The sequence below is a fragment of the Dendroctonus ponderosae genome, unplaced genomic scaffold, assembly GCF_020466585.1.
Source record: "Dendroctonus ponderosae isolate FM_Combo_2020 unplaced genomic scaffold, Dpon_F_20191213v2 Dpon_F_20191213_10, whole genome shotgun sequence".
In the NCBI taxonomy this organism is placed as follows: Eukaryota; Metazoa; Arthropoda; class Insecta; order Coleoptera; family Curculionidae; genus Dendroctonus; species Dendroctonus ponderosae.
The window spans coordinates 5,894,385-5,920,800 of NW_026017111.1; the positions used below are offsets into that span (position 1 = coordinate 5,894,385).

Sequence of the window (26,416 nt, forward strand, 5' to 3'; positions counted from 1 at the left end):
TTCCCTATCAATTGGCAAAGCAAAAAACAGTATGCAAGTTTTGTTTTTTCAGTTTCGATTTTTTAGTGGAAACAATGTGTGTTCTACAGCTGTTGAATCTAGTCAAGTTTCAAAGTTTCTGTAAGAATTGGGAAAACTTGTATTCGAAGTGCAAGTTTCACTACTTGTAGTGGCTTTTGCGCTCTATACAGCAGTGCAACGAAAAGTTGCATAGAGGTTGTAATTTTTGAGCTACGATTTTTTAGAAGAAACCGTGTGCATTCTGCAGTTTTGAATCCAGTCAAGTTTGAAAGTTTCTGGAAAAAGTGGGAAAAATTGCCTTCAAAGTTGAAGATTGAGGACTTGTAGCGCCTTTTGTTCCCTATCAATTGTCAAACCAAAAAAATTGTATACATGTTTTGTTCTCTGAGTTTCGATTTTTTTGCTGAAACCCTGTGTGTTCTGCAGCTGTTGGATCTAGTCAAGTTTCAAAGTTTCTGTAAAAATTAGGAAGACTTGTTTGCGATGTGCCAGTTTCACAACTTGTAGTGACTTTTGCGTTCTATACAGCAGTGCAACGAAAAGTTGCATAGAGGTTATAATTTTTGAGTTACGATTTTTTAGAAGAGACCGTATGCATTATGCAGCTTTGAATCTAGTCAAGTTTGAAAGTTTCTGCAAAAAGTGGGAAAAATAGCATTCCAAGTTAAAGATTGGCGGATTGGCGAATTGTAGCGCCTTTTTTCACTATCACTTGGCACAGCAAAAAATAGCTCAAATGTTTTGTTTTTTGAGTTTCGATTTTTTAGAGGAAACCATGTGTGTTCTACAGCTGTAAGATCCAATCAGGTTTCAAAGTTTCTGTAAAAATTGGGAAAACTTGTCTTCGAAGTGCAAGTTTCATAACTTGTAGTGACTTTTGCGCTCTACACAGCAGCGCAACGAAAGGTTGCATAGAGGTTGTAATTTTTGAGTTACGATTTTTTGAATGAAACCATTTGCATTCTGCAGCTTTGAAGCTTGTCAAGTTTGAAATTTTCTGTAAAAAGTGGGAAAAATTGCCTTCAAAGTTGAAGATTGAGGACTCGAAGCGCCTTTTGTTCCTTATCAATTGGCACAGCAAAAAAATAGTACAGAAGTTTTTTTTGAGTTTCGATTTTTTAGAGGAAACCATGTGTGTTCTACAGCCGTTGGATCTAGTCAAGTTTCTGAAGGAATTGGGAAAACTTGTCTTCGAAGTGCCAGTTTAACGACTTGTAGTGACTTTTGCACTCTATGCAGCAGCTTAACGAAAAGTTGCACAGAGGGGAGGTTGTAATTCTTGAGTTCCGATTTTTTAGAAGAAACCGTGTACATTCCACAGCGTTGCACGTAGTCAATTTTTAAAATTTCTGTAAAAAGTGGTCAAAATTGCCTGAATATTGGGGACTTGAAGCGCCTTTTCTTCCTTATCAATTCGCAAAGCAAAAAATAGTTTAGAAGTTATGTTTTTTTGAGTTTCGATTTTTTAGAGGAAACCAAGTGTGTTCTACAGCTATTGGATCCAGTCAGGTTTTAAAGTTTCTGTTAAGATTGAGACAATTTGCCTTTGAACTGCAAATTTGAGGGCTTGTAGTGTCTTCTATGCTCTATAAATTAATGCTAAAAATAGGTGAAAATCGGGTAAACTTGCTATCAATGTGTCAGTTTCAGGGTTTGTAGTGCGTTTTGTGCTCTACAAAAACTGTACAATGAGAAATGGTATAGAAATTGTGACTTGAATGTTTCGAGAAACCGCATGTGTTCGGCAGGCGCTAAAATTAATTCAGTGAAAAATTTTCTAACTATTTTATAAAAGCTTAATTGCTCAATAAAATGGCAGAAGCTGGAAATGTTTAGAACTTTCAGTTGTTTAGCTACAATTTTTCAATTTCAATGCATAGTTTTCCCGGTGAGAAGCCTCCCAATAGGCCCCACACATATCCTCCTCATAATAAGCCCATTAATATTACCATCACGAGCACAATGGCGCACCTAATTATTAATTGTTGTCTTCACGCATTATTCCACCTCCATTGCCAGAGTATCTAACATCCATTGTTTAATGGGAATAATGGAAGGCGCGCCCCACACCGATTCCATTGTGCCAATGGTTTTTCAGTGACAAACTTCTCTGAATACCTTTCAAGGCAAAACTACGGGTTTTTTATAAACTGTAGTAAAATCGTGGCTGTTTGCTGAAATTTACTGAAGGAAGATATATTTTTGAACTCTTTTTCGTTGTTCCTTTGGCAGCTTGAGTGAGGAAGTTTAACATACTGTGGATAAATGAAGCATGCGTTGAAGAGAGCCCGAATGTGTGTCCACTTATGAACCAGATTAATGCGACCGAGATGATTTTTCCAGCTGAAATTAACGATAAGGATAATCTAATTAGGGGATGGGTTCAAGCTGTGCCAAATTGTGGTAAAATGGGCCGTTTGGCATGTTCCAAGCTCGGCTATCGGGGCACATGTTTTGCCAGCAGCCATCATTTATGTGCGTTGTTATGCGACTACACAACTTTCCACGCTTAATTCGGCCTCTATCCAGTCTTATTGTGCTCAAATGTGATGAAAACAGGATTTCCAGGTTCCAATTTAGTCATTTTTTGGCAGGATTTGCACTAGAACTATCGGACCATTTTGAAATTTTACAAACTAAGCGTTCTAGTATATAAAATATATTTCTGCCGCATCTTTAGGCCCCCATCTTCCACCAATAGATGTTTATGATCAGCTGCTGAAATATTATTTATAAGATGGCCATTTCCAATATCATACGCGTGCTGATGAATCGCTTCCTGCAGGAATCTCCAGTCAGACCGGAAATATTTATTATCCCGTGCGGGGTTTTGCAGGCCATACATTCAGGCAAACGATATTCGCATTTTACTCACATTTGCGCGATTCTAAGCAGACCGAACTGATCCAAGACAGAGGGTGGATTGTTGCAAATCGAGGAAAATTCCAGAAATCGAAAAGATTTCAACAATAGATCGGTTTCCGTCGACACAGTCGACACGCCCCTTTCCACTTCCGGTGCCCATTTTTACCATCGGCATCTGATCGAATTTGAATGGATGGCCCGGAATTGAAGCGGAATCTGCATAATGCGTCACAAAATCGCAGCGATTTTTCCGGATTCCATTGATGGGTCTTTGCTCAGCTTAGGAAAACGTCTGGTTCGGAAGAAACTTCAGGAAAAACATGAAGTTTCTCCGAAACCAAAGCCGCTTCAACCTTGAGGATTTTTGCGTTGAGTACGGCAAGGTTTCTGTTATCGAACGTGAAAGTTTCGAATCAGGTCCATTATCAGGGATTTTTTTACGTTTTTTTCCAAAATGGTGAGGTTTAGCTCCAGACCACTCTGCAGAAAAATTAATTTATCCCAAGCCAGAGGTGCTTGGACTCTGCGGATTCTTATTTTAAATGGGCCAAAGTTTCTGTTATTGATCGTGAAAGTTTCGAATCCGGCCCATAATCAGAAATTTTTAAAAATTCTTCAAAATTTCCCAGTGAGATTTTGTAATGTTTCTGCATAAAAATTGATGTCTCAGACGCCGAAGGTGTTTGGATATACTTTTTTCAAAATCAGCCCATTTGCATATTTGGGATTTTGCCCAAATTAAGCAAAGGCTGCCCATCGGAAATCGGAAAGTTTTCAAACATATTCATCGATCAGGCGAATTTTCAAAATGCATACAGTTTTTAAGTGAGATTTAATAAACTTTCTACAAAAAAAATAATTTCACTGAAACCAAGACTCCGAATTGTTGCGTTAAACAGGCGGAATCATCCGCTACGGAATCTCAAAGTCTCGAAATTCACTCATCATCAGATATTTTTTGACATTCTTGCAAAATTTCACAGTGATATTGCGTTAACTTTATACAAAAAATTGATTTCTCCCAAGCAAAAGCCGTCAAGACTTTCAGGAATATTGCTTAAATTATGTCAATATTTATGTTATTAAAGCTGAAAGTTTCGAAACCGGCTCATCATCAGGACATGGTTGCCGTTTTTTCAAATTCGATCACGTTTCTAACAAATGTTTGAATAACATTCTGAATAGAAATGAAGTTCTTTAAAATCTAGCCTCTTGCGCATTTGACAAGCAAAGGTTGCCGATCTAAACCCGGAAAGTTTTAAAACGGATTCATCATCAGGCAAATTTTAGTATTTTGCGAAATTTACATGCTTCCAAGTGAGGTTTAGTTGACTTTCTACACAAATAATTATCTCGCTGAAACAAAGACGGGTTTCTTGTGAATACCTCAGGATTTTTGCGTTACATATTTGAGAATTTGAAAGTTTCGAACGCTGCTCATAGTCAAAAAATTTTTGACAGTTCTTCAAAATTTTTAAGTGAGATTTAGTTGAAAACTTTCTACATGGAAGTTAATTTCTCCGAAGCCAAAGTCGCAACAAACTTCCGAATTTTTACGTTCAATAAGGAAAAGTATCTGTAATGGGACGTGAAAGTTTCGAATCCGACCCATCATCAGCGATTTTTTTACAATTTTCCAAAAATAATTTCGCCGAAGCAAAATCTGCTGGGAGTCTGAGAATGTTTGTTTTAAATTGGCCATATTTTCTATTATCAAATGTGGAAGTTTTGAAACGGGTTCACCATCAGGAAATGTTGTTGAATCTGACAGTTTTGAAAATCGCCCATCCTCAGGAAATTTTTGACATTTTTTTGGAAATGTTTAGTGATGTTTAGTTAAAATCCTACATAAGCATTAGTTTCGCAGAAACCAAGAAAGTTTTAACTCTCGGGATTGTGGTTTTAAATACCCTAAGTTTACTGTTATTTAAACTGAACGTTTCGAAAGCATCCCATCATCAGAKAATTTTTCACAGTTATTCAAAATTTGYAAGTGAGATTTAGTTGAAAAYTTTCTACATGGAAGTTAATTTCTCCGAAGCCAAAGTCGCTTCAAACTTCGGAATTTTTACGTTCAATAAGGAAAGGTATCTGTTACGGGACGTGAAAGTTTCGAATCCGGCCCATCATCAGCGGTTTTTTTACAATTTTCCAAAAATAATTTCGCCGAAGCAAAATCTTCTGGGAGTGTGAGAATGTTCGTTTTAAATTGGCCATAGTTTCTATTATCAAATGTGAAAGTTTTGAAACCGGTTTACCATCAGGAAATGTTGAATCTGAACGTTTTCAAAATCGCCCATCCTCAGGAAATTTTCGACATTTTTTTGAAAATTTTTAGTGATGTTTAGTTAACATCCTACATAAGCATTAGTTTGGCAGAAACCAAGAAAGTTTTAACTCTCGGGGTTGTGGTTTTAAATACCCTACGTTTACTGTTATCCAAAATGAACGTTTCGAAAGCAGCAGGATTTTTTTGAAAATTTTGCGAAATCGATCAGATTCCAACGTTATGTTTGCATAAACTTCCAATCTATTTAACACTTTTGAATTTTATAAAAAACGAGCGCCAGGAGGATTTGTACAAACTAAACAACTTTCAAACCAGATTTATAGCAGTCTTTGAAGTTTTGACCTAATAATTCATTAAAATTTGGGTTTGTTTTGAAAAACCTCTGTTTCGTTTTATAAATACTTGTTTCCCTCTTCAGTTTGGGTGAACATTTGGATAAACGAATATTGAATGAAAAATGTTTGCTCAAAACTGTTAAATTCCAATTTTACAATTATTATCCTCGCCGGTTCCCATTTCTCATTTTTCCCCAAGATCACGGAATTTATAAGCTGCCAGGGCTAATTTTAAATTAAAAATGGAATAAAGGCCTCGCCAGCACATAATGGATTAGCCATGAAATTAAATTCGGATCTGGAATCGATTCCAGTCGGTTTAAGCAGCGACATTGTACTTAGCTGGGGAACTATTCAACCATACACAGGGTTGAAAAGGCAGGCAGAAAAATATTGAGCCGGATTTCACTTGGAAATTTTTTTCCGATAATTCGTGACGCTTCCAATGGAAATGGAAACGACTTTCAACTGGAAAACACCGGAGTCGGAGCTCTTTACCGCAAGAGTTTTGCTAGCGCAGGCAACTTTTACGGCCATTAATTTTCCTGAATTAATTAAGCCTTAATCAGCAACATAAAAATTTTGAACCGTTGAAGTTTCTTGAGATATAAACGTGAAGTTGGCTGTGGCAAAGTTTTCCCATCCGTTTAATTAAAGGTCGCACAGGGTTAAAGTTGGCGAATTTAGTTGCAGGATTTTTCGTGAATATTAACCGTAAAAGAAACGTTGTTTCAGTAGTCGCATGGGGTGGATTGTCGGGCAGCGGTTCCGATCTTCAGGGGCCACTTTTCACCATCGAACCTGCTCATCGAGTGGAATTTGGGGCCGCCACTGGAGGCAGGGTGGACTGCACTGGCCATGGAAGTCCCCCACCCGATATCGAATGGATGCTGCCCGATGGAACAGCCGTTCAACAGGTAAAATCCTTCGAAAATTTGCTTAAAATCTCATAAGTGTCAAAGTTTTATTGACACCCTCGTATATGAAATGTAGTCGACCAGATGAGTTAATCTGGTCGACAATGAGCCAGCCAAAGAGCGGGGAGTTTTGGCGTTACATCGGCTAATAATACAGGGAGTAGACGGGAAGCTTTCGAAACAGATCATGAAAGTTTTGGCAATTTTACAAAACTGCTTTAAAAAACAGTCTGCACTTAACGTAATGAGACCAGGAAATGTTTGGGAAATTTGCAGAATTGATTGTTTCTTTACAAGTTATCAATAACCTTCCACATAAAATTGTATGGTCTCGAAACCAAGATAGCCAGAACATTTGAAAATTCTGGGTCAAATAGACTAAGGTGCTCTTTAAGAGACTTGAAAGTTTCAATCCCAGATCATCATCAGAACATTTTCTGAAGATTTTGCCAAATTAATGGGCTTTTTAAGACAATTTCATTCAGGACCTTTTTAATGCAAATGAATTGCCTCGACAGCAGGCATTGGAGGATCTGACAGATTTTACACACAATAGGCAACTATTGCGACTGCAAATAATGAAAGTTTCGAAAACCAGCCGTCATCGGGCACGCATTTCTGAAATGGAAGTTTATAGATGAGCCCTAATTATCTCTGCACGGAGAAAATGTTTTCGCCGAACTCAAAACAGCTACAGCTTAGGCCAAGATCGCTGATGAAATCTGAAAGTTTCGAAACCTGCCCATCTTTCTCTGGAAATCTTTCAAACATGTAGGTACGGAACGCTACATAAAGAGCTAGAAAATTCCGCACTTTTTCATTAAATACATATACCAAGAATGCTGTTTCAAAATCTGAAAGTTTCAATCCTAGTCCATCATCAGGGAATTTTTGAGGAATTCTTTAAATTCCAAAAATCATTAAAATAAATTTTGTTTGTTAAACAGTGTGATTATTTTAATAGCTGTTTAACTAGGGAGGTAAATGAACATCTCCAAAGCAGGGTAAAGAGCAATAAACCGCAGGACTTAGTAGAAAATCAGAAAGATCCACATAAAAATGTTCAGTTTTATGGCTCTTTTCCCCCTTTGGAGTTAGAGGCGTGTCTGTTTTTCTCACATTGATTAGGTTGGAACGCTGGACGTGTTCTCAAATTTCCAAAAGGCGAATAACAAGAAACCTCATTAACAACTTCGGAATTGAGCTTACACATGCCTGGCAACGAACTTTCACATAAAGCACATTAGAGCGCGAACTTTTCCACTTTTTTCTCCCCGTTGAGCGACTTCCATTTGGCCCACTTTAAATAGGTTCCACCAGCCCAGTTCACCTAATTTGATTGAAGCCAAGTGATGTTTTCCATTGGGAGAGCGCTAACTAATGTTTCGCTGCGATTATTATTTTATTACTGTTGCCAAATCCATGCTTATTAAATGGCGGAATTTCGCCCGATAACTGAGAGATTTTTCTGAAAGATGCCTCGAGGCAATTTAAATTTCAACTCCCCAAAGAAATTCGCTATAATGGAAATTCGAAAGTTATTTATGCGGAATGCTGATAAGCTAAGTTTTCACCGTTAACATGTTATGGCATACGGAAAGTTTCCAATGGCGCATCCAGATTTCGCTCAGCGGGTTCCCGATGCTTCTGAGGACTCGAAATTGGGGCGAATTTGAAATGTAATTAATTATTTACTGGGGAAATTTCTACAAGAAATACGATAAGTTTCACTCAGTATTCAGTGCCTCCAGTGGTTGATGGTGCGCTTATATTTGCAAAGTTTAGGCAGTTATTTTCAAAAAAATTGCAAATTTCGTGGAGTGGACTTAAGTCTCAACATGGACCTGCCGCTGTTTAGAACGTTAATTTTTTTTGTTGTTCTTTGCGTTGTTGAAGGCTGTGTTAATCCCATTTGGAAACTTAAAAAATCACCAAAAATGGTAAGATAGACTGAAGAAATCCGTAACTGAAAAATGAAAAATCCATGCCGATTTCGCTCTGCTTCGTTTTACTTGAGCATCAAAAAATCTACCAGTTCTCAGATTTTCAAGTTGACTTCAAGTTTACATGATTTTTGCCACGACTTTAAAATTTGGCTCATTTAACAACTGCAAAATACGCACGATCTTCTTTAAACAATCGCAACTTCAAAACGGGAAGCATCAAGGAAATTTTCTTTACTTCGTCTTATAGAGCGCGAAGGACCCTACTAGCGCTGAAAAATTCATATTGAATCCGAATTTCCCCAATTTTCGCCGATACTTTGAAACTTGGCTAATTTCATGTCGGCTATACCCAGACGACTTTCTTTTAAAAAATCGCAACTCCAAAACAGAAAGTTTTAAGACATTAACCGTTACTACATTTTATAGAACGGAGTAGAGCCTACCAAATGCGAAACTTTCAAAAATGTTGAAGTTCAGATTTATTTTTTTCTGAGATGTTAAGCTTCCTTAAGTTTACGCCGGCATAACAAACACCATCTCGCATTTAGCAATGTTTTTCGGGCTTTGAAGCCGTGGTCCATGGGAATTTCTTCCGAAAAATGAAGAAATTCCCATGGACAAGTGTCTCAACGCAGTCTCAAGAAACAGTGTTTTCTTTATTTCAAACTGATGATCGAAAACTCCATCAATTTACGTATAGTCTCTTACGTACAATGTGTTACGAGAATGGTCGTTTTCGGTCAATGGTTTATGAAAAAAATCACTGTTTATTTACACGCTAACTGTTTGCCCCCGCAACCTAAGAAATCTAGCGGAAACATTGGTCGAAGCAAAGGTTTTTTTTGTGCAAACCGTTTATCAATCTCGAATTATCCTATACATAAATTTCATAGATATCAAGATTTGCGAAAAAACGTTTAAGGGGAAAATAATTTTGGGTATGAACAGTGTTTTTCTTGAAGGAAAACGTTGTTTTTCTCGGCAAACTGTCGACCGAAAAGATCACCATCCTCGAAACATATTATACGTAAGACACTATACATGAGTTGGTGGAGTTTTCGATCATCAGTTTGCAATAAAGAAAACGCAGGTTTTCCTAGAGCCAACTTTTCGGCTATTTTTCCCAACCCGCATGCTAAAAAGTCAAGTCGAAACGTTGGCCCCAAGAAAACATAGTTTTCTTTATTGCAAACCGTTGATCGAAAACTCCACTAACTCATGTATAGTCCCTTACGCACAATGCGTTACGAGAATGGTGGTGTTTTCAATTAATGGTTGGATTTCGATTTAAAATTTCTGAACTCATGCAGTCTTCAGTACTCAATGAACTGAAGAATGAAGAAATTCCCATGGACCACGGCTTCAAAGCCGGAAAAACGTTTGTAAATGTGATTTGACCGGCCGTGTAAGCCTTGACAGTCTGATAAACACCATCTCGTTTAAAAAGCAGTATTTTCGAAAAAAAGAGCTTCAAATTTGTTTCTCTCTTTGATAGAAGACAAAACAGACCACAAGCTCGGAAATTCTCATTCCCAACCCGAATCTTCTCAATTTTTGCCGTGACTGAAAGTTGATTACAGTTTTTCTCGAAACTTTTCTCGTCATGGTTTTATTTGAAAAACGCCAGCTCAAAAAGGAAAGTTTTGACTCATTTATTTGTAGATAAGTTTTATGGAGCATAAATGGATTTATTGATCCAAAGAATTACAATTAAAATCCAAAATTCTTTAATATTTACGGAAATTTGAATCACACCTCATTTTTGTGGTTTTCTTTAAAAAATCGTAACTGGAAAGTGAAAAACTCTAGACAATTGGTTTTGAGGAAGTGTGATAGAGCGTAGCGCGTAGAAGAGTCTATGGGTTCACAAATGTTGGCAAAACGCGCACGGTTTCTTTTACAAATGTGTAACTTCAAAACAGTAAACCGTGCAGGATTATCCGTTACAGGGTTTCATAGAGCATACACCGCCCCATGAGATCAGAAATCAATTGAAACCGACAATTTCCTGCTTTTTACCGAAACTTTGATATTTAGGTCATTTTAGAAATATTTAGTGGGTCTACGGGACAAACACGGTTTTTCTTCTTTTAAATCGTAACTCAATACGGAAACCTCCTCAAATATATGCTTAATGCAGTTTTGTGGAGTAGAAAAGACTCGATTTCGCAGTTAAATAGCAAAATTTTCTAATTTTTAGAGAAACTTTGAAACTGACCACTTTTTACCATCAGCAAAACACTCTCGATTTCCTTTAAGCATCCGCAACTGGAAATTGAAAATTGTTCAAAATTGCGCGGTCTGCAGTTTCATTGAGAAAATTTCTGAACTGATGCAGTCTTCAGTAGACTGCATGAGTTCAGAAATTTTAAATAGAAATCCAACCATTAATTGAAAACACCACCATTCTCGTAACGCATTGTACGTAAGAGACTATACATGAGTTAGTGGAGTTTTCGATCATCGGTTTGCAATAAAGAAAACAATGTTTTTCTTGTGGCCAACGTTTCGACTTGACTTTAAGCATGCGGATGGGGAAAAATAGCTCTTGGTTGTTGGCTGTTGAAAGTTGGCTCTAGGAAAAGCTGCAAACAGTTAGCGTGTAAAAAATAATGACTTTTTTCATAAACCATTGACCGAAAACACGATCTTTCTCGTAACACATTGTACGTAAGAGACTATACGTAAATTGATGGAGTTTTCGATAATCAGTTTGAAATAAAGAAAACGCTGTTTCTTGAGTGCGTTTTTTTTCGCAACCCGAGGATCCCAAACTCTTCTAACGAATGTATAGTCTCTTGCATATAATGTGTTCCGAGAATGGTGATCTTTTCGGTCGACGGTTTGCCGGAAAACACAATGTTTTTCTTCAAGAAAAAAACAGTGTTCATAGGAAAAATTAATTTGCTATTTTCTTAAAAAAACCGTAAATGGGAAGTAAAAGCGTTTCATTTAGCACAAAATGTTCTACCGATTCAGAAAATGTACAATTAAATCCCAAAATTCCTCAATTTTTACCGTAACTTTGAAACCCGGAGCATTTTGGACCGTCTTACAAGGTCCGAAAATCTTATTTTAAATTTGGGTTTTATCAAATTTTTTTGAAACTTTGAAACACGCAACTAATGGAAAGTTTTTTTTCAGATATCCGACCTGCGTCTGATCTTCCCAAACGGTTCCCTGATCTTTCCCCCTTTTCCCAATGATCGGTACCGGCATGACGTGCACACTGCCATCTACCGATGCAAACTGAAAAGCATTTTGGGCGCAGTCCTAAGTCGCGAAGTGCATGTCAAAGCAGGTAAGACAAAGCATTTTCTTCTTGATATAGTCAGTCAGCCCGATCGAAGGACTTTCAATTGGTTTTATGACACGAAGTTTTCCAAAAGTGCTTTAAAGTTTTACGGCTGCAGCCAAGTGAAGGCGACTTTAGACTTTTGAGCTGTAAAACCTGCGATTTTTACGACTTTTTCGACGGGTTAATAAAACATTGGGCAGAATCTGCAATAAGAAGCCATTGGAGCCTATCGGGCTTTTAAAATGAGATTTTTTCCACGGCATCCTGAATTTCTTGTGCCGCCGCTAATGAAGTCGCCGGCTTAACTATGCTGGAAAAGAAGCATTTTCCGACATTGACAAAGGTTGGAAATTACTTGTAATGTCGCTGAGGGCGCAAAATTGAGGCTGGCAATGTCAGAAAAATTACCGCGCGTTAAAAGAGGCCCTAATAATGAAACGTGGTAATACATTTTTGACGTAAGCAAATTGATCAACATCCGTCTCTACTGGGGGCCGGATTATCCTCGACGGAAAATGGAAATACATTTTTATTAAATGCCGCAGGCAAATTTCGCTTTTATTAAAAGAGATTTGTGTCGGTGTGTCTTCAAAATGGCAAAATTTAGTGAAGAGAAAAAGAGCAAAGTGGGTCTACAGCAGGTAAAAATAGAGCAGGGAAACAATCCCGGCAGCAGAAATGCCGCCTCTGTGCCTCATGCGAACGTATGGGAAGCTTTCCCTAGGGAACAGCGCACTTTGGCTGTCTCTTTAAAGTGCCGACAATTCCTTGCAACTTACCAATACGCCAAATTGCCCGATAAAGTGCCAACTTTTCACGTTCTCCTTTCGGAAAAGCCGCTGGGTTCATTGGTTTGGGAAAATTGAACTCTCCGATCCCCCATTCTCGCAGATTGAATGTTTGGTTATTAATCTGCACTTTCATTGGTGATTAATTATCAGCCAGTAATTATTCTTCTGGCGCCAGTGGCTTTCCGATGGAAATGGCAAGTTGAGCACGTTTTCTGAGCAACATGTCGTTACCGTTGATTTGATGGGCGATGTTTTGAGCCAAACGCCGCAATTTCGTCAAAAGTAGTTTCTTATGGTAGCCGGCAGATAAACGAGGCTATTTATAAAGGTTTAGAACTTGCTAGGAGGGAGTTTGCTCCAGCGCGGGAAATTTATCGGCCAGGGGCGCGGAATTTAGGAGCTTTCCGTGCTTATGCGTTTTGCTGTTTTATCGCTCAGAAGGCAGCCGGTACAAAATATGCCCTGTTTCTCAGAATAAACCAGTGACTTTTGATGTAGGCATTGCTTGGGTGGATAGTCCAAAGATTTCGTCAAAAATCCCTAATTCAAAAACAAAAATTCGTAGAAAAATTCGCTGTGCTTCATTTCATTAAGCACTAAAGAATCTTCCAGTTCTCACATTTTTACTTTGAATGCGAATTTCTCCAATTTTTGAGAAGACTTTGAAACGTGGCTTGAAAAGTGTATAATACCCTCGATCCCTTTTTGAAGCATAACTTCAAGAGGGGACGTACCGAGGACGTTTTTTTGCCTCCGTCTGATTGGCGCTGACAAATTAATAAATATTTTTCTATAAAATGGTATTTCATTTACACAGTGATCAAGCAGAAGTACGACATCCAGGTGCATGACGAGTACGTGATTGCCGGCAATACGGCAGTTTTAAAGTGCAAAATCCCGAACTATGTGTCGGACTATGTGATGGTGACATCGTGGATTCAGGACGACAACATCAACATCTACCCCAACACCGACATTGGGGGAAAATACGTGGTCCTGGGCAATGGCGATCTGTATATTAGCAATGCCGGCCCTGGTGATGGATACAAGAATTACGCGTGTCGCACGTTGCATCGACTTACAGGTAGGTAACGATTACATTTCATCGTGGCCACTATTGTTCTTCAAGAAAAACTGCTGTTTTTTTCCGAGATTTGTTGACCGAAAACATCACCATTCTTGTAACACATTATCTGTAACAGACTGTACATGAGTTGGTGGAGTTTTCGACCTTCGGCTTACGGAAAAACCGGTGTTCTTTTTACGCGACTTAAGAATAATAATTCTTGAAAGGTAAAAAAAACTATATTTTTATTAATACAAAGTTCTAGACAATACTTGATTAACTCTGAATTTAAACTCTGACTGGAATACAAAATGGTTGGTCAATGGTTTATATAATTTATTAGTGTTGAATCGGCACACACGTGGACTAGCGGTTGGTCAGCATTATTGTTATACGAGGTGGCCCATAACTCGTGCCATTTTTTTGCACAGTTTTTTTGTTAGAGCCAACTTTTCGATGCTAAAAAGTCGAGTCGAAACCTTGGTCCCTAAAAAAAAGAGTATTTGCTTTATTGCAAACCGATGATCGAAAACTCCACCAACTCATGTATAGTGTCTTTCGTACAATGTGTCACTAGAATGGTGGTGTTTTCAGACAATGGTTTATGAAAAAAGCACTGTCTTTTTACACGCGAGCTGTTTATCCCCACCGTTTATCGAGCTGAAACGAGAGAACATTGGCTGAAACATTGGTCGAAGAAAAACTATTTTTTGTCTACGCAGACTAGAATATCGAGCTGAAACACTGGTGCAAGAAAAACAGTGTTTTGACCGTTGACCCAAACGTCGCCATTCTTGAACTCTCCTTACATAAGTTTCATAGGTATAACGTTTTGCGGAAAAACGTTTAGAGGAAAAATAATTCTGGCTACGAACACTGTCGTTCTTGCAGAAAAACGTTGTTTTTTTCCGGCAAACTGTCGACCGAAAAGATCATCATTCTCGAAACACATTATACGTAGGATGGTATGAGTTGATAGAGTTTTCTGTCATCGGTTTGCGAAAAAAACCCAGTCTCATAAAAAACAGTATTTTCTTTTTTCAAACTGATGATCGAAAACTCCATCAACCTATGTATAGTCTCTTAAGTACAATGTGTTACGAGAACGGTAGTGTTATCGGTCAATAATTTATGGAAAAAAATCACTGTTTTTTGTACGCTAACTGTTTATCCCCGCAGTATAAAAATTCGAGCTGAAACATTGTCCAAAGAAAAACTTTTTTTTTGCGCAAACCGTTCACCGAAAACCCCGTCATTCTCGAATTATTCTTTACATAAGTTTGATAGGAATAATGATTTGCTAAAAAACGTTTGGAGCAAAAGAATTCTGGCTACGAACACTGTCTTTCCTGAAGAAAAACATTGGTTTTTCTTCGTCAAACTGTCGACCGAAAAGATCGCTATTCTCGAAACACATTATACGTAAGACACTATACATGATTTGGTGAAGTTTTCGCTCATAGGTTTACAAAAAACGCGGTTTCATGAAACACAGTGTTTTTTTTTCAAACTGATGATCGAAAACTCCATCAACGTATGTATAGCCTCTTAAGTACAATGTGTTACGAGAGTGGTGGTGTTGTCGATCAATGATTTATGGAAAAAATCACTGTTTTTAGCAGGCTAACGGTTTAACCCCGCAGTTTAAAAAAAATTTGCTGAACCATTGGCCGAAGAAAAACTGCTTATTTTTCGCGCAAGCCAGTTATATGACCACTTATGAAGACCACTATATATTTTAAGGGATAAATGTCGATGCTGCATTATTACGCTATATAAGCTGCGCATTCGACATAGTAAAATTAGTCTTAAGTTAGTAGGACATGGTGTAATATCTCGCTGTCGTAAAACACATTTTTGGTTCGTAATAAAAGTTTTTTACATCCAGAAACAAAATTAGCCGTTGACTGAATCCCCATCATTCTCGAACTATTCTATACATAAGATTCATACGTATAAAGGTTTGCGAAAAAAACGTGTGGAGGAAAAATAATTTTGGCTATGAACACTTTCTTCCTTGAAGAAAAACATTGTCTTTTTTTCGGAAAACCGTCGACCAAAAACATCACCATTCTCGGAACACATTATAAATCAGAGACTGTACATCAGTTGGTGGAGTTTTTGATCAAATGTTTGCGAAAAAAAACGCTGTTTTTCTTAGAGCCAACTTTTCGGCTATTTTGTGGCCCAGCATGCTAAAAAATAAAGCCGAAAAACGAAACACTGTTTTTCTTCATGACAAAACATGTTTTTTCTGGCAAACCCTTGATGGAAAATATCACCATTCTCATAACGCTTTGTACGTAAGAGACTATACATACGCTAATGGAGTTTTCGATCATCAGTTTGCAATAAGGAAAACTCAGCTTTTCCCAGAGCCCAGCTTTTCGGCTGTTTTTCCACACCCGCATGCTAAAAAGTCAAGTCGAAACGCTGGCCCCAGGAAAAACATTGTTTTCTTTATTGCAAACCGGTGATCGAAAACTCCACGCACTGATGTATAGTATCTTACGTACAATGCGTTACGAGATTGCTGGTGTTTTCGGTCAAGGGTTTGAGGAACAATCCACTGCTTTTGACGAGAAACCCCACCAATCATGAGAAGATGACCCACCACAAGATGAGTCTAATCTTGTAAATGAGTTTCGCGAGAAAACGTTTGGAAGGAAATGACATTTTAGCTGTATCTATTATCCCTGATGGCCTAAAAGGCCGTTCTTCGTCCCCTTTTTGGTGTTTTCTTACACATTCTAGGCTGAGGATTTAATAACTCCAGCAAATTTCATACTAATCAGGTTGGATTGAATGCCGAAATAAGCCAGGAAAGTTGTGTAATGCCAGAAGCACGTTTTCCAGAAAAGCTAAAAAATGATTTTCCAAACTAGGACTTTTCCTGTTAACTTCCGCGGCTGAGATGGCTGGTTAAATCATGCAAAACTCCTTAAAAGTCTAACGAACTTCCGAAACTCTTATCCACTTGAGGCAACTTTTAGTTGGCCAACTTTCTAGCAGTTGCGCAAAGATTTATCTATTCAATCTAAGTTGGAACACTCCCGCTTGGAGGCCCTTAATTAAATCATGCTTGGATCATCAATTAATCAATCAATCAGTCAATCGACGGTCCAGCTTGGGTCCAGATTGAAAACACTAAAGCGCTAGAGTAATTATTGCAACAGAACAGTTTTCTGCAGCTGACGCTCCATTAAACCGCCGGCAACTTTGCACAAAGTGAAACTGTTTATCTTGCACACCGTAGCGGCGAACGAAACTTTAAATTCAGCTCGGAGTTGTGTTTATCTTGTTTCAGGTGCATTCGGGGGCCTAAAAGAACATCCCCTGCCTCCATCAGTTAAGGGCAGTTGAGACACGCGAAAATTAGTCTTATTTTCCGATTCCAACAATAAAATCCGGATTTTATGAAGGAATTGGAATTAATGGCCGCAAAAGCCAACCGGGAGCATTACGGGAAACTTTGCTGACTGTGCAAAAGTTGAGTTTTCCGGCAGATTTATGACGCGAATGCATCTTTTCCAGTCGCTTTCCAACGTTCCTCTACTGTTTCTTAAGCCAAAATTTGCATATTTTTATCGGCTTCCGTTTGGCGACTTTCAATCTGGTTGGTCAGTTTTCACGTATGGTTCTGATGATGGCCCACAAAAGAAACCTTTGCGGGTTTTAAGGAAGTGTCTTCTGGTTTTCAAAATCCACCTCAGTTCTGTTAACTGGAATTAAGGCTTTTAAGGCGAGTGATTTCACTCGTTTAAGTTTCACTGAAAAAAGAAAGTTTGCGGCAACCCCTGATAGTGGAACCGAAACTAAACTTTTCCCGTTTTTAAAGGCTTAAAGAGCAGCACTGCAGAGCTGAAACAAAATGGGGCCAGCCTTCCTCGACTAATAAGCGAACTTCTGCTCAAAACACGATCGCGTTCAGTTGAATTTTCTGATGCCCAACCATTCCATCCGAAAGTTCTCCGATCTCATTTGTGCAGATTAAAGTTGTTGCTTAATCAGACTAGTCAAGTTAGATCACGTAATTGACTAATTGCGCGCACGGCCCAAACAGCAAATGAATGTGGCAAAACTGGTCTCGACTTGATTAACTAAGACATGGGTTATTGATTCGCCTCCATTGTTTCAGCTCGAGCCAGTAATTACGAAAATGTGTGGCGCAGCTCAACCGACCGACTTAATTCCATTAATGGATAATCGCGTTATTGCTGTTTAAATTTAATCACAGCCGGTGCGCAATCTTAAACTTGTTTACCGTTGAGTTTCGGGGGAGATTTTCCGGATTTTGACGCCGCACACAACGATTTGAGCTGATTTGAAGGCTAAACAGCCGGATGATGGCAGCAAATTTGCTGGATTGTGTGCAATTTGACCCAAAAATCCTAACCTCTAAAAAGATAGCAGCTAAACTGTTCACATTTATTGGAAGCTTAAAGCTCCTATGGGGCATAAGGACCATTTCGACTGGGTGCTTCAAGGGTTATCATTTACTTTATTGGGTTAAGGCCAAATTTCTAACCTCCAAAGAGAGAGAGGGAGACAAAAATTAGAACATGTTTGTACATATTCACATTTATCTGGCCAACGGTTGAATTAGGCCTGGGTAACACTGTGTTGAGTTGCGCTTTTGAGTTGTTGTCGCTCTCTGAGTTTTAGCGCATTGGTTAATGAGTTATAACTCATGACCGGTGGCGGAATTTTAGCATCTAACAGAAAAAAGCCATCAACTATTGCTTTTGCGCATACGATTGCTTCAAACTATTTGGTTTAAAACGGGAAAATCCGAAAATTTTGAAAAAACTTTAAACTTTCAGAGCGATGAGGGTGACGAGTTTTCCAAATATTGATTATATGCTTTTGCTTTATCTGGTCGTTTTTTGAAAAAATCTAAATTTTGTGGAAAAGAAAATAAGATAACTTTGTTTCGATTTTGTCCCAAATTCAAAGGTAAAATGGTTATTCGAAAAAGACGATAAAGAAGACCAAACTGTAAAGACGACGATTTTTCTTGTAAAATCCATCTTTTAACTTTTTTGCGTAAAAGCTATCAGTTTGCCAGAATTTCACAGTAAAACGTTAGGAAAAAACGCGTTGTTTTGTTTCGAGAGAGTTTTGTTTAGAAAAATTGACCTAAAAATGAAGAAACTGGAATTTAAATAAACCAAATTATTCACAGCGACAAAAGTGACGAGTTTTCCGAATAATTGATTCTAAACTTTCACTTGTTCTGTTCGGGGAAATATTTTTGGAAAAAAATCCAGAAAAAACTATTAGGGTTTTGTCAAAATTCGAAGCTGCAAAAGGTCCCAGAAAAAAATTTACAAAGTTGTTCAGGAGCCAGGTGTTCCAATAAAATGTATTTTATAATTTCCACAGAAAGTACCTGAAGATGGTCAGTATTTTAAGCAAAAATTATATGTTTTTATGCGTAGAATGAATTGCTTAATAGAATCTTTGCTAAAACTGGAATGACCTGAAATTTTAAAGAAACTTGGAAACTCTTCGGAGCCATGAGGGCGGCGAATTTTCCAAATAATTTTTTGGAAACTTCTGTTCTGGCCGTTAAAATAATCTTATTACTTTCAGTAAAAAACTGAATAACATTATTTGGTTTTTGTGTCAAATTCGAAGCGAAAAGGGTTTTTTAAACGCGAATTTTCTGACGAAATTAATTTTGTTATTTTTGGCTGAAAAGACACCATTATTTGCAGAAAAGAAGAATATCATCAGAAACTAATGTTTTTTTGCGTTTTTTTATTAAAAACTTTTAGTTTTGTAATCGGTTTTTGAGAAAATCTTAATGATTTTTGGGAGGAAACGAGAGAAATTTATTTTCGTTGTTGTCCCGAATTCGACACTGAAAAAAGTTTTCGTAAAATTCCTACAAAGCTATAGATTTATTCTCCGATTTTAATAAAATTTATTTCATAATTTTTCGCGAAAAACACCTTAAGATTATCAGTAGTTTTAAGTGAATCTTGAGCATTTTGAAAAAAGAGTAACTTTTCTAAAACTGGAAAATTCTGAAAGTTTGAAGAAATGTTAAAAATATTATTGATAAATGGGCCTTAAAATCATGTTCCGTTCCGGTTCCGGTTTCGAAAATAATTTCCAATTCGGTTCCGTTCCGGTTTCGGTTTTTTTTTTCGGTTTATCTCGTTTCCAAAATCTATATATAACAACGAACGAGGACAAAGATACTCTAATTAGGAATCTCAATAACTTTTTCCTTGTTTGTTGTATTATACAAGATAAAAAATACGCAAACTATCCACTGCTTTATACGGTACTTCGGCTGGTTATATGGTAGGGGGTAGGAATGTAGAAGGGTAGAAGGACTAGCAACCCCGCACAAGGATTTAAATTCAGGTAACATTAAATGAAACAACATTGCAATAAAGACTCCCATACAAAAATTAATTTAATCGTTGTATTTTTGAAAAGTAATTTGTCAATGAATTTTCTGACTTTTGCGCTTTTCTTTTCTTTCCGTTTTCACTCAGGTCCACAACTTCGTCAATTCCTCTTCTTTCACTCTTATTTCCGTTTAAACATTTTTCTTCCTGGTTCATGTCGTCACCATCGTTTGAGGAGTTGCTTTTGTCCAACATTTCAATTTCCAATGTTTCTTTGCTGGTGATCGAAAAACTAAACTAATTCAACTTAAAAAAGAATTAAAAAAATAGTGTATAAACGTACGGTGTTTGTTCCTTTCGATTGAAAAGTCGGTTGGTCCTCATAAATAATTGTTCCTCTAAAATTTTTTCGTTAATATTTCACCTTGAAGGCGGCAACAAAAATTTGAGTCCTGAGAATAACCTCTCACCACTAACTTGAGTTGCCGGTACGCTTAATAATACTTGAGCAAGCATGTATAACTCGGGATTAAGCTCTTTCTTTTTCTTCCAGAAATCAAAAATCGTTTCATTTTTCCGTAAACGTATGCGGCTTCGTTCCACTTTATAGGAATTTAAAATATTTTCAATTTTGTTAAGGGCTACAAATGAACCTTGTGAAGAAAATTCGTGCTGATTAATTCCTTTTAAAAATTTTTGCTGTGAATCTTTATGTCTCAAAAATACTTCCATTTCATCACTTGATGAATTAGATGATTCAGTTTCCATATCGTGTTGGTCAGAGTCATATTTAGAGTTAGACGAATTGCACTCTTTGAAGAATATCAGTCTAGTCTATAACGACTTTAAATGTGCTTTTGCTCTTTCTACTTGATTGTAGTCTAAAACTACCGAGGGTTCAGAAAAATCCCAGCAGGGATTATTTTTCATTTGCTTGTAAAATGTACAGTCATTTCTTTCAAACAGAACCGAAAAAACACCGAAAAAACCGAAATTAAATAATTCGGTTCCGGTTTAGCACCTGACAGTGTGTTAATATCAAATATGGGTTCCGTTACGGTTCCGGTCCAAAAAAAAAACGGTTCCGTTGCTTAAAATAAATCTAAAAACAAGTAAAAAAAGTCATCAACATTTTCTCAGCATCGAAACTGAGTTACTGCGCCGGTGCCTTGGATTGGCCCACCCAGACATTTGCGCAGCACTGCGCCAACTTCTAAAAATTCCTTGAGTTATTCCGGCCTATCGGAAAGTGTCTGATTTTGCGTTTTTTGTTAAAAACTTTTTGTTTTGTGATCGGTTTTTGAGAAAATCTTAATGATTTTCGGGAAAAAACGGGAGAAATTTATTTTCGTTTTTGACCCGAATTCGACGCAGAATGAAGTTTTGTAAAATTCCTACAAAGCTATAAATATGTCTTGTGATTTTTCGGGTAAAATACATCCAGATCGTCATAATTTTTAAGTAAAACTCTACGAAATAGAGCGTTTTTGAGTAGAAAACTAAAAAACTAATTTTTTTAAAGGAACTACCGTTTTCAGAGGAACGGAAGTGACAAGTTTTCCAAATACAGTAATGTCCGCTTATAATGAGCCCGGTTATAGTGAATTTTCGGTTAAAACGAACTTTTCTCTTTTAATTGAAACGTCATCCATAAAAGCCAACGTATTTTTTACTGGTTATAACGATCCCGTTTATAACGAACTTCCGGATATAACGCTCACTTTTTGGGTTAGTTGTATATTCACTTTCCGTTTATAACGAACTTCCACGCTCAACAACAGTTCAACAAACTCAGATGAAGATGTGCACAATTTTGTCGAAGAACAAGTTAAAACCAAATTGAGTGTTTTCGATTTCTTCGAATATGTGAACATTGATAATGGCATTCTTACAAGGGAAATGTTGGCCGATGAGCAAATAATAGACTCCGTAACCTCATCTACAGCTTTAAGCGATAATGAGGAAGATGACGATTTAGGTGAAACTGATTCTACTGTAGACACTAATGCTGTTCCAACCATTTCTGAAATGACAAAAAGGGCGTCCGAAACTCGGAATTTTCTACAATCACGCTAAGTTCCTAATGATATCTGGGAGTCATTTGATTGATCTTGAAAACTACATAAATAACATCTATTTTTGCAGCAGAAATGTACAAACAAAAATTGCAGACTTTATGAAGTACATTTCAAATTTCGTTCTGTTTATCTTTTTGTGTCCTTTTTTGCTATATCTACTAACTTCTACTACTCTATGTAATAATAACGAAATAAAATGCACCACGTGTTTTTGCATTATTATTCGCTTATAGCGAACTCCGGATATAACGAACCAGTTTTAGTTCATTTTTAAGTTCGTTATATCCGAGCTCAACTGTAATTTATTATAAAATTACGCTTATTCAGTTCGTTTTTTGATAGAAAATTCGTTGACTTTTGTCCCAAATTCGAAAACTTTTTACAAAGCGACGAAGGAAGCGAGTGTTCTAATAAAATGAATTTCATAATTTGTCGCAAAAAATACCTTAATATTGTCTGTATTTTTAAGTGAATCTTTAGAAAATTGAGCATTTAGAAAAAAGAGTAACTTTGCTAAAACTGGAAAATTCTGAAATTTTGAAGAAATGTTAAAAATATTATTGATAAAGGGCCCTTAAAATAAATCTAAAAACAAGTAAAAAAAGTCATCAACATTTTCCCAGCAACGAAACTGAGTTACTGCGCCGGTGCGTTCGGTTGGCGCACCAAGCTATTTGCGTGGCACTGCGCCCACTCCTAAAACTGCTTTGAGTTACCCAGGCCTAGGTTGAATAGATCTAAACAACCATATTAAGATTTTCAATTGAGAATCGGAAAGAATTTCAGAAGGTCTCTTGACAATTCGTTTAACGAGTTTGAAGCCGACTTTCAGATATCTTTGAATATTTTCACCATAATTTTAATCTAATTTAATTTGTGATATTGTTCCAGGCGAATTACAAACCTCAACCTATCCAGGACGGATAATCGTCACCGAGCCGAAGGGAAGCGTCCAGCCCCGGATAACCGTGGAAAAATTCAACGCAAAAAGAGTCATCCTGGGCGATGACGTCACTCTTCCTTGCGTGGCTCAAGGCCATCCTGTTCCTGGATACTACTGGAAAAGGGAGACGGACGGGCAAATGGGGCCAGTCCCATTGGGGGAACGTACCATCCTGCTCACCGCCGGACTATTGAGGATTTCCAAGGTCGGTATCCGGACTTTACAGGCCATTCCATATCCAGGCCGCATTTTCCCGAATTACCGCAACTAACTGACAATCAAGCTCATTTTCCATTAGGCAAATTGCGACTCCAAGTCGCGTCTACGCCCCTGCCAATGGGGCTACATAACTTTTAATAAAAAGTGTCACAAATGCGACACAACTCATTATTTTCCACCTCGGCGAACATTCGCATAAATCCCGCGTGAAAAATAACAATAATCCGAGCAGGCCTCCCATTTCGTCGACGAAATGGGGGATTTTAATTTTTCTAATTCCGCCCTGGGCGTTGAGGGAGCCGCCTGACTCCTTGGAGGTGGCTCCGGATTAATATGGCGAAAGCTCTCGGGCAACGTGCGATTGTTTGCAGGTGCGTCTGGAAGATCGCGGCATCTACGTGTGCTTTGCCAACAACTCGGCTGGGGAGGAGAGCGTGAGGGTCACTTTGGAGGTGACGTCGCCTCTCTCTGCCCACGTGCAGCCTCAAATGCTCGTTGTGGATGTGGGCAAGGATGCCAGCTTTCAATGTGTCGTCAATGGGTATCCGGTCGCCCAAATTGCCTGGATGCACAATGGTAAGCTCATGCTCATCAACTGAAGGTTGTTTGGAAGATTTGTTCTTCTCGCCATCATGAGRCACTTTACGACGAATTTTTAAACTTCTTAATTTCTGCGGCCGACTTTCGCAGTCTTCTGATCAATAAAAAATCCCTCGAAATGTGGAACGGTCGGTCTTCTGTCTGCTATTGCATTTTTTAGCGGAACATCTATTGTTTAAASACTGAAAGTTTCGATTTTTTGACATCTTCGACAATTCGGCTCAMGCAATGTTTCTTTTCTTTGAAACCKGAAAGTTTCGTCTCTTTGCCGGCATCACTTTCGCACACTTTGCAACGCATTTTTAAGCCTCGTCGGTTTCATCACTAGTGTGAAGCCTGAGAGTTTCGTTTTATTGCCATCACCAGAGCCTTTGCAGTTTGCAGCGCACTTTCCACCTCGCCAGATTTTTGCAGTYTTCTGTAAAAACAATAATTTCTAGCCATCTACAAAAGCCCCGCGGTCCAGCTGTTGAAAGTTCCGATCTGTTGCCATYCTCCGACACTTTACAGCTGATTTTAGATAAATTTCTCATAATTGCCTACGCGAAAATCGGTTTTCTCATCTAGAAGAAACTTCCCCTAAGAGTAAGGTCCAGATGAAGGATCATGAGAAATGGAAACTCGAAGGCTTCAAACACTCGAATCTCTCCTATTGACGGCAACAACGTGAAGAGCACTAAACACTTTTACGCTCAGCAGCAGCAGCAGTAGCAGGCAATCCATAACAAAATCCAGATTTCAATTCCCACCCGCGCCTGGTAACGGGAAATACGGCTTCGCATTGGCAGGWGCATTTAAATTTTCCGAATGTACATACATAGAGATAATTGGATGTATATGCTTCCAATGCGTCTGGAGCAGCAGGAATCGAATATTAATATCCGAATTTAATATATCGATATACGTCCGGACGGCTGGCGGCAATATTAGAGGCGATAATTCACACATAAATCCAGCCGGAAATACCTGGATGTGTTCCAGGAAAGCCGGTGGCGCCCGATAATCGAGTCGAAGTGCAGAGCGAGCCTCCAAGACTGACCGTGCGACAACTGACCAAAGATGACCGCGGCATGTATCAATGTTTCGCCAGCAATAACTGGGATCAGGCTCAGGCCACTGCCGAACTGGATATGGGCGATGCCGGCCCTGAACTCATCTACTGGTAAGTTCCTTGGTTTGCCATATTTTTTTCTAGCTAAGGCAACACTGTTGAAGGTTCGCCGAGCAAACCCTCCAACCAGGCCCGACGGTCTCCTTGAAATGCGTTGCCGCCGGCAACCCCCCACCACAATTCATGTGGGCATTGGACGGTTTTCCCATTCCCGACCACTCCCGGTTCCTGGTTGGTAAGTGTCGGCCCCGCCCACTCACACGCCCACCTCTAAACCACGCCCCCTCGCTCCGGTTTAGGCCAATACGTGACCGTCCAGGATGACGTGATCTCTCACGTCAATATCACCAATGTCAAAGCGGAAGATGGGGGCGAGTACTCATGCACGGCCCACAACAGTGTGGGCAAAGTGACGCACAGCGCACGCGTAAACGTCTACGGCCTGCCCTTCATCAGGGAAATGCCCAAAGTGATCGGAGTGGCCGGCACGTCACTGGTCATCAAGTGTCCAGTGGCGGGGTATCCCATTGAGACCATCACATGGGAGCGGGATGGGCAGAGTCTGCCCGTTAATGCGTAAGTTTGAGGTTTGAGGGGCACAATATAATATTAAGTAATATAACTACAAGTTAAGTAGTAATTTGACACTAGCTTTGTTGATATTGATCTTTACATCTGATTGTGATTTGTTTAGTTCTAATCAACTTTTGCAAGTTTCTAAAGAAATAGAAACAGATCGAAAGTGTGTAAGTGTTGTTTTATGCTATAAATGTCATCAACTTCATTAAATAAACAAGTCTGACAAGTCTCAACTGTCACTCAACGAGTGACATATCTTGAATATGAAACAAAATACAGCGTGGGTTTCTCAAAGTTTTATAATAAGGCTCCATCTCAGAAACGGTTTCGGATTCCAGGGGAACATGTTTTAACATGCGAACGTCTAATTACGGAAAGGTCTCCGTGCGCAGTTGCCGTGTTGTAGTAATATTTGACGTCAATGTTATGTTCCCTATCCGTCATTTCTGTCAAGCTGTTTACCGGTGTTTGGCATAGATTTCAAAGGAAAATAATTGACCATGATTATCGAGTTTATTTACAGTTTTGAAGGAGGAATATTTTTGATATTAGTATTATTTACGTCTTTCGGATATCTTTATGTATTAACAACTTGACTAATTTACATTAATCATTCTGAATCAGATTTTGCAGATTCTTTTAGACTCGTTTACAACTAGACTCCATGAACAGCTCCATTTCCTTCCCACAAAGGGAAAAATCTGTTCAATGTTTGGAAGGATGCGAACTTTCAATTAGATGCAATAAAGATATCTTTCTTCTTCTTTTCTTCTTAGGTTCGCGGCTTTGTCCGACGCCTACCGAGCGCACATTTTAAAAATATTTTTGTAATGTACATGGTGCCCCAAAGGCTCTCAAGGGATCAAAGTTGCGTTTTTTTAATGGAATGTCCAGTATATTATTGCATTTTTGGATTCGCTGAACAAAATAAGTGTCTGTTTTAATAAGGTTTATAATACCTAAATCTTAAGGTTTTTTAAATAATACGAATT

General features: G+C 38.3%; 1 protein-coding gene across 1 annotated transcript in view; it reads left to right on the forward strand.

Annotated features, from left to right (window-relative positions):
• Positions 1-26,416, forward strand: part of LOC109543567 (Down syndrome cell adhesion molecule-like protein Dscam2) — a 92,407-nt gene that overhangs the window by 46,193 nt on the left and 19,798 nt on the right. Inside the window, exons 3-10 of the mRNA XM_019913350.2 lie at positions 6,247-6,428; positions 11,519-11,675; positions 13,281-13,547; positions 22,864-23,120; positions 23,506-23,710; positions 24,716-24,896; positions 24,950-25,080; positions 25,145-25,421. Of these exons, the coding sequence (XP_019768909.2) occupies positions 6,247-6,428; positions 11,519-11,675; positions 13,281-13,547; positions 22,864-23,120; positions 23,506-23,710; positions 24,716-24,896; positions 24,950-25,080; positions 25,145-25,421 (1,657 nt within the window). The remainder of the gene's footprint in view (positions 1-6,246; positions 6,429-11,518; positions 11,676-13,280; positions 13,548-22,863; positions 23,121-23,505; positions 23,711-24,715; positions 24,897-24,949; positions 25,081-25,144; positions 25,422-26,416) is intronic.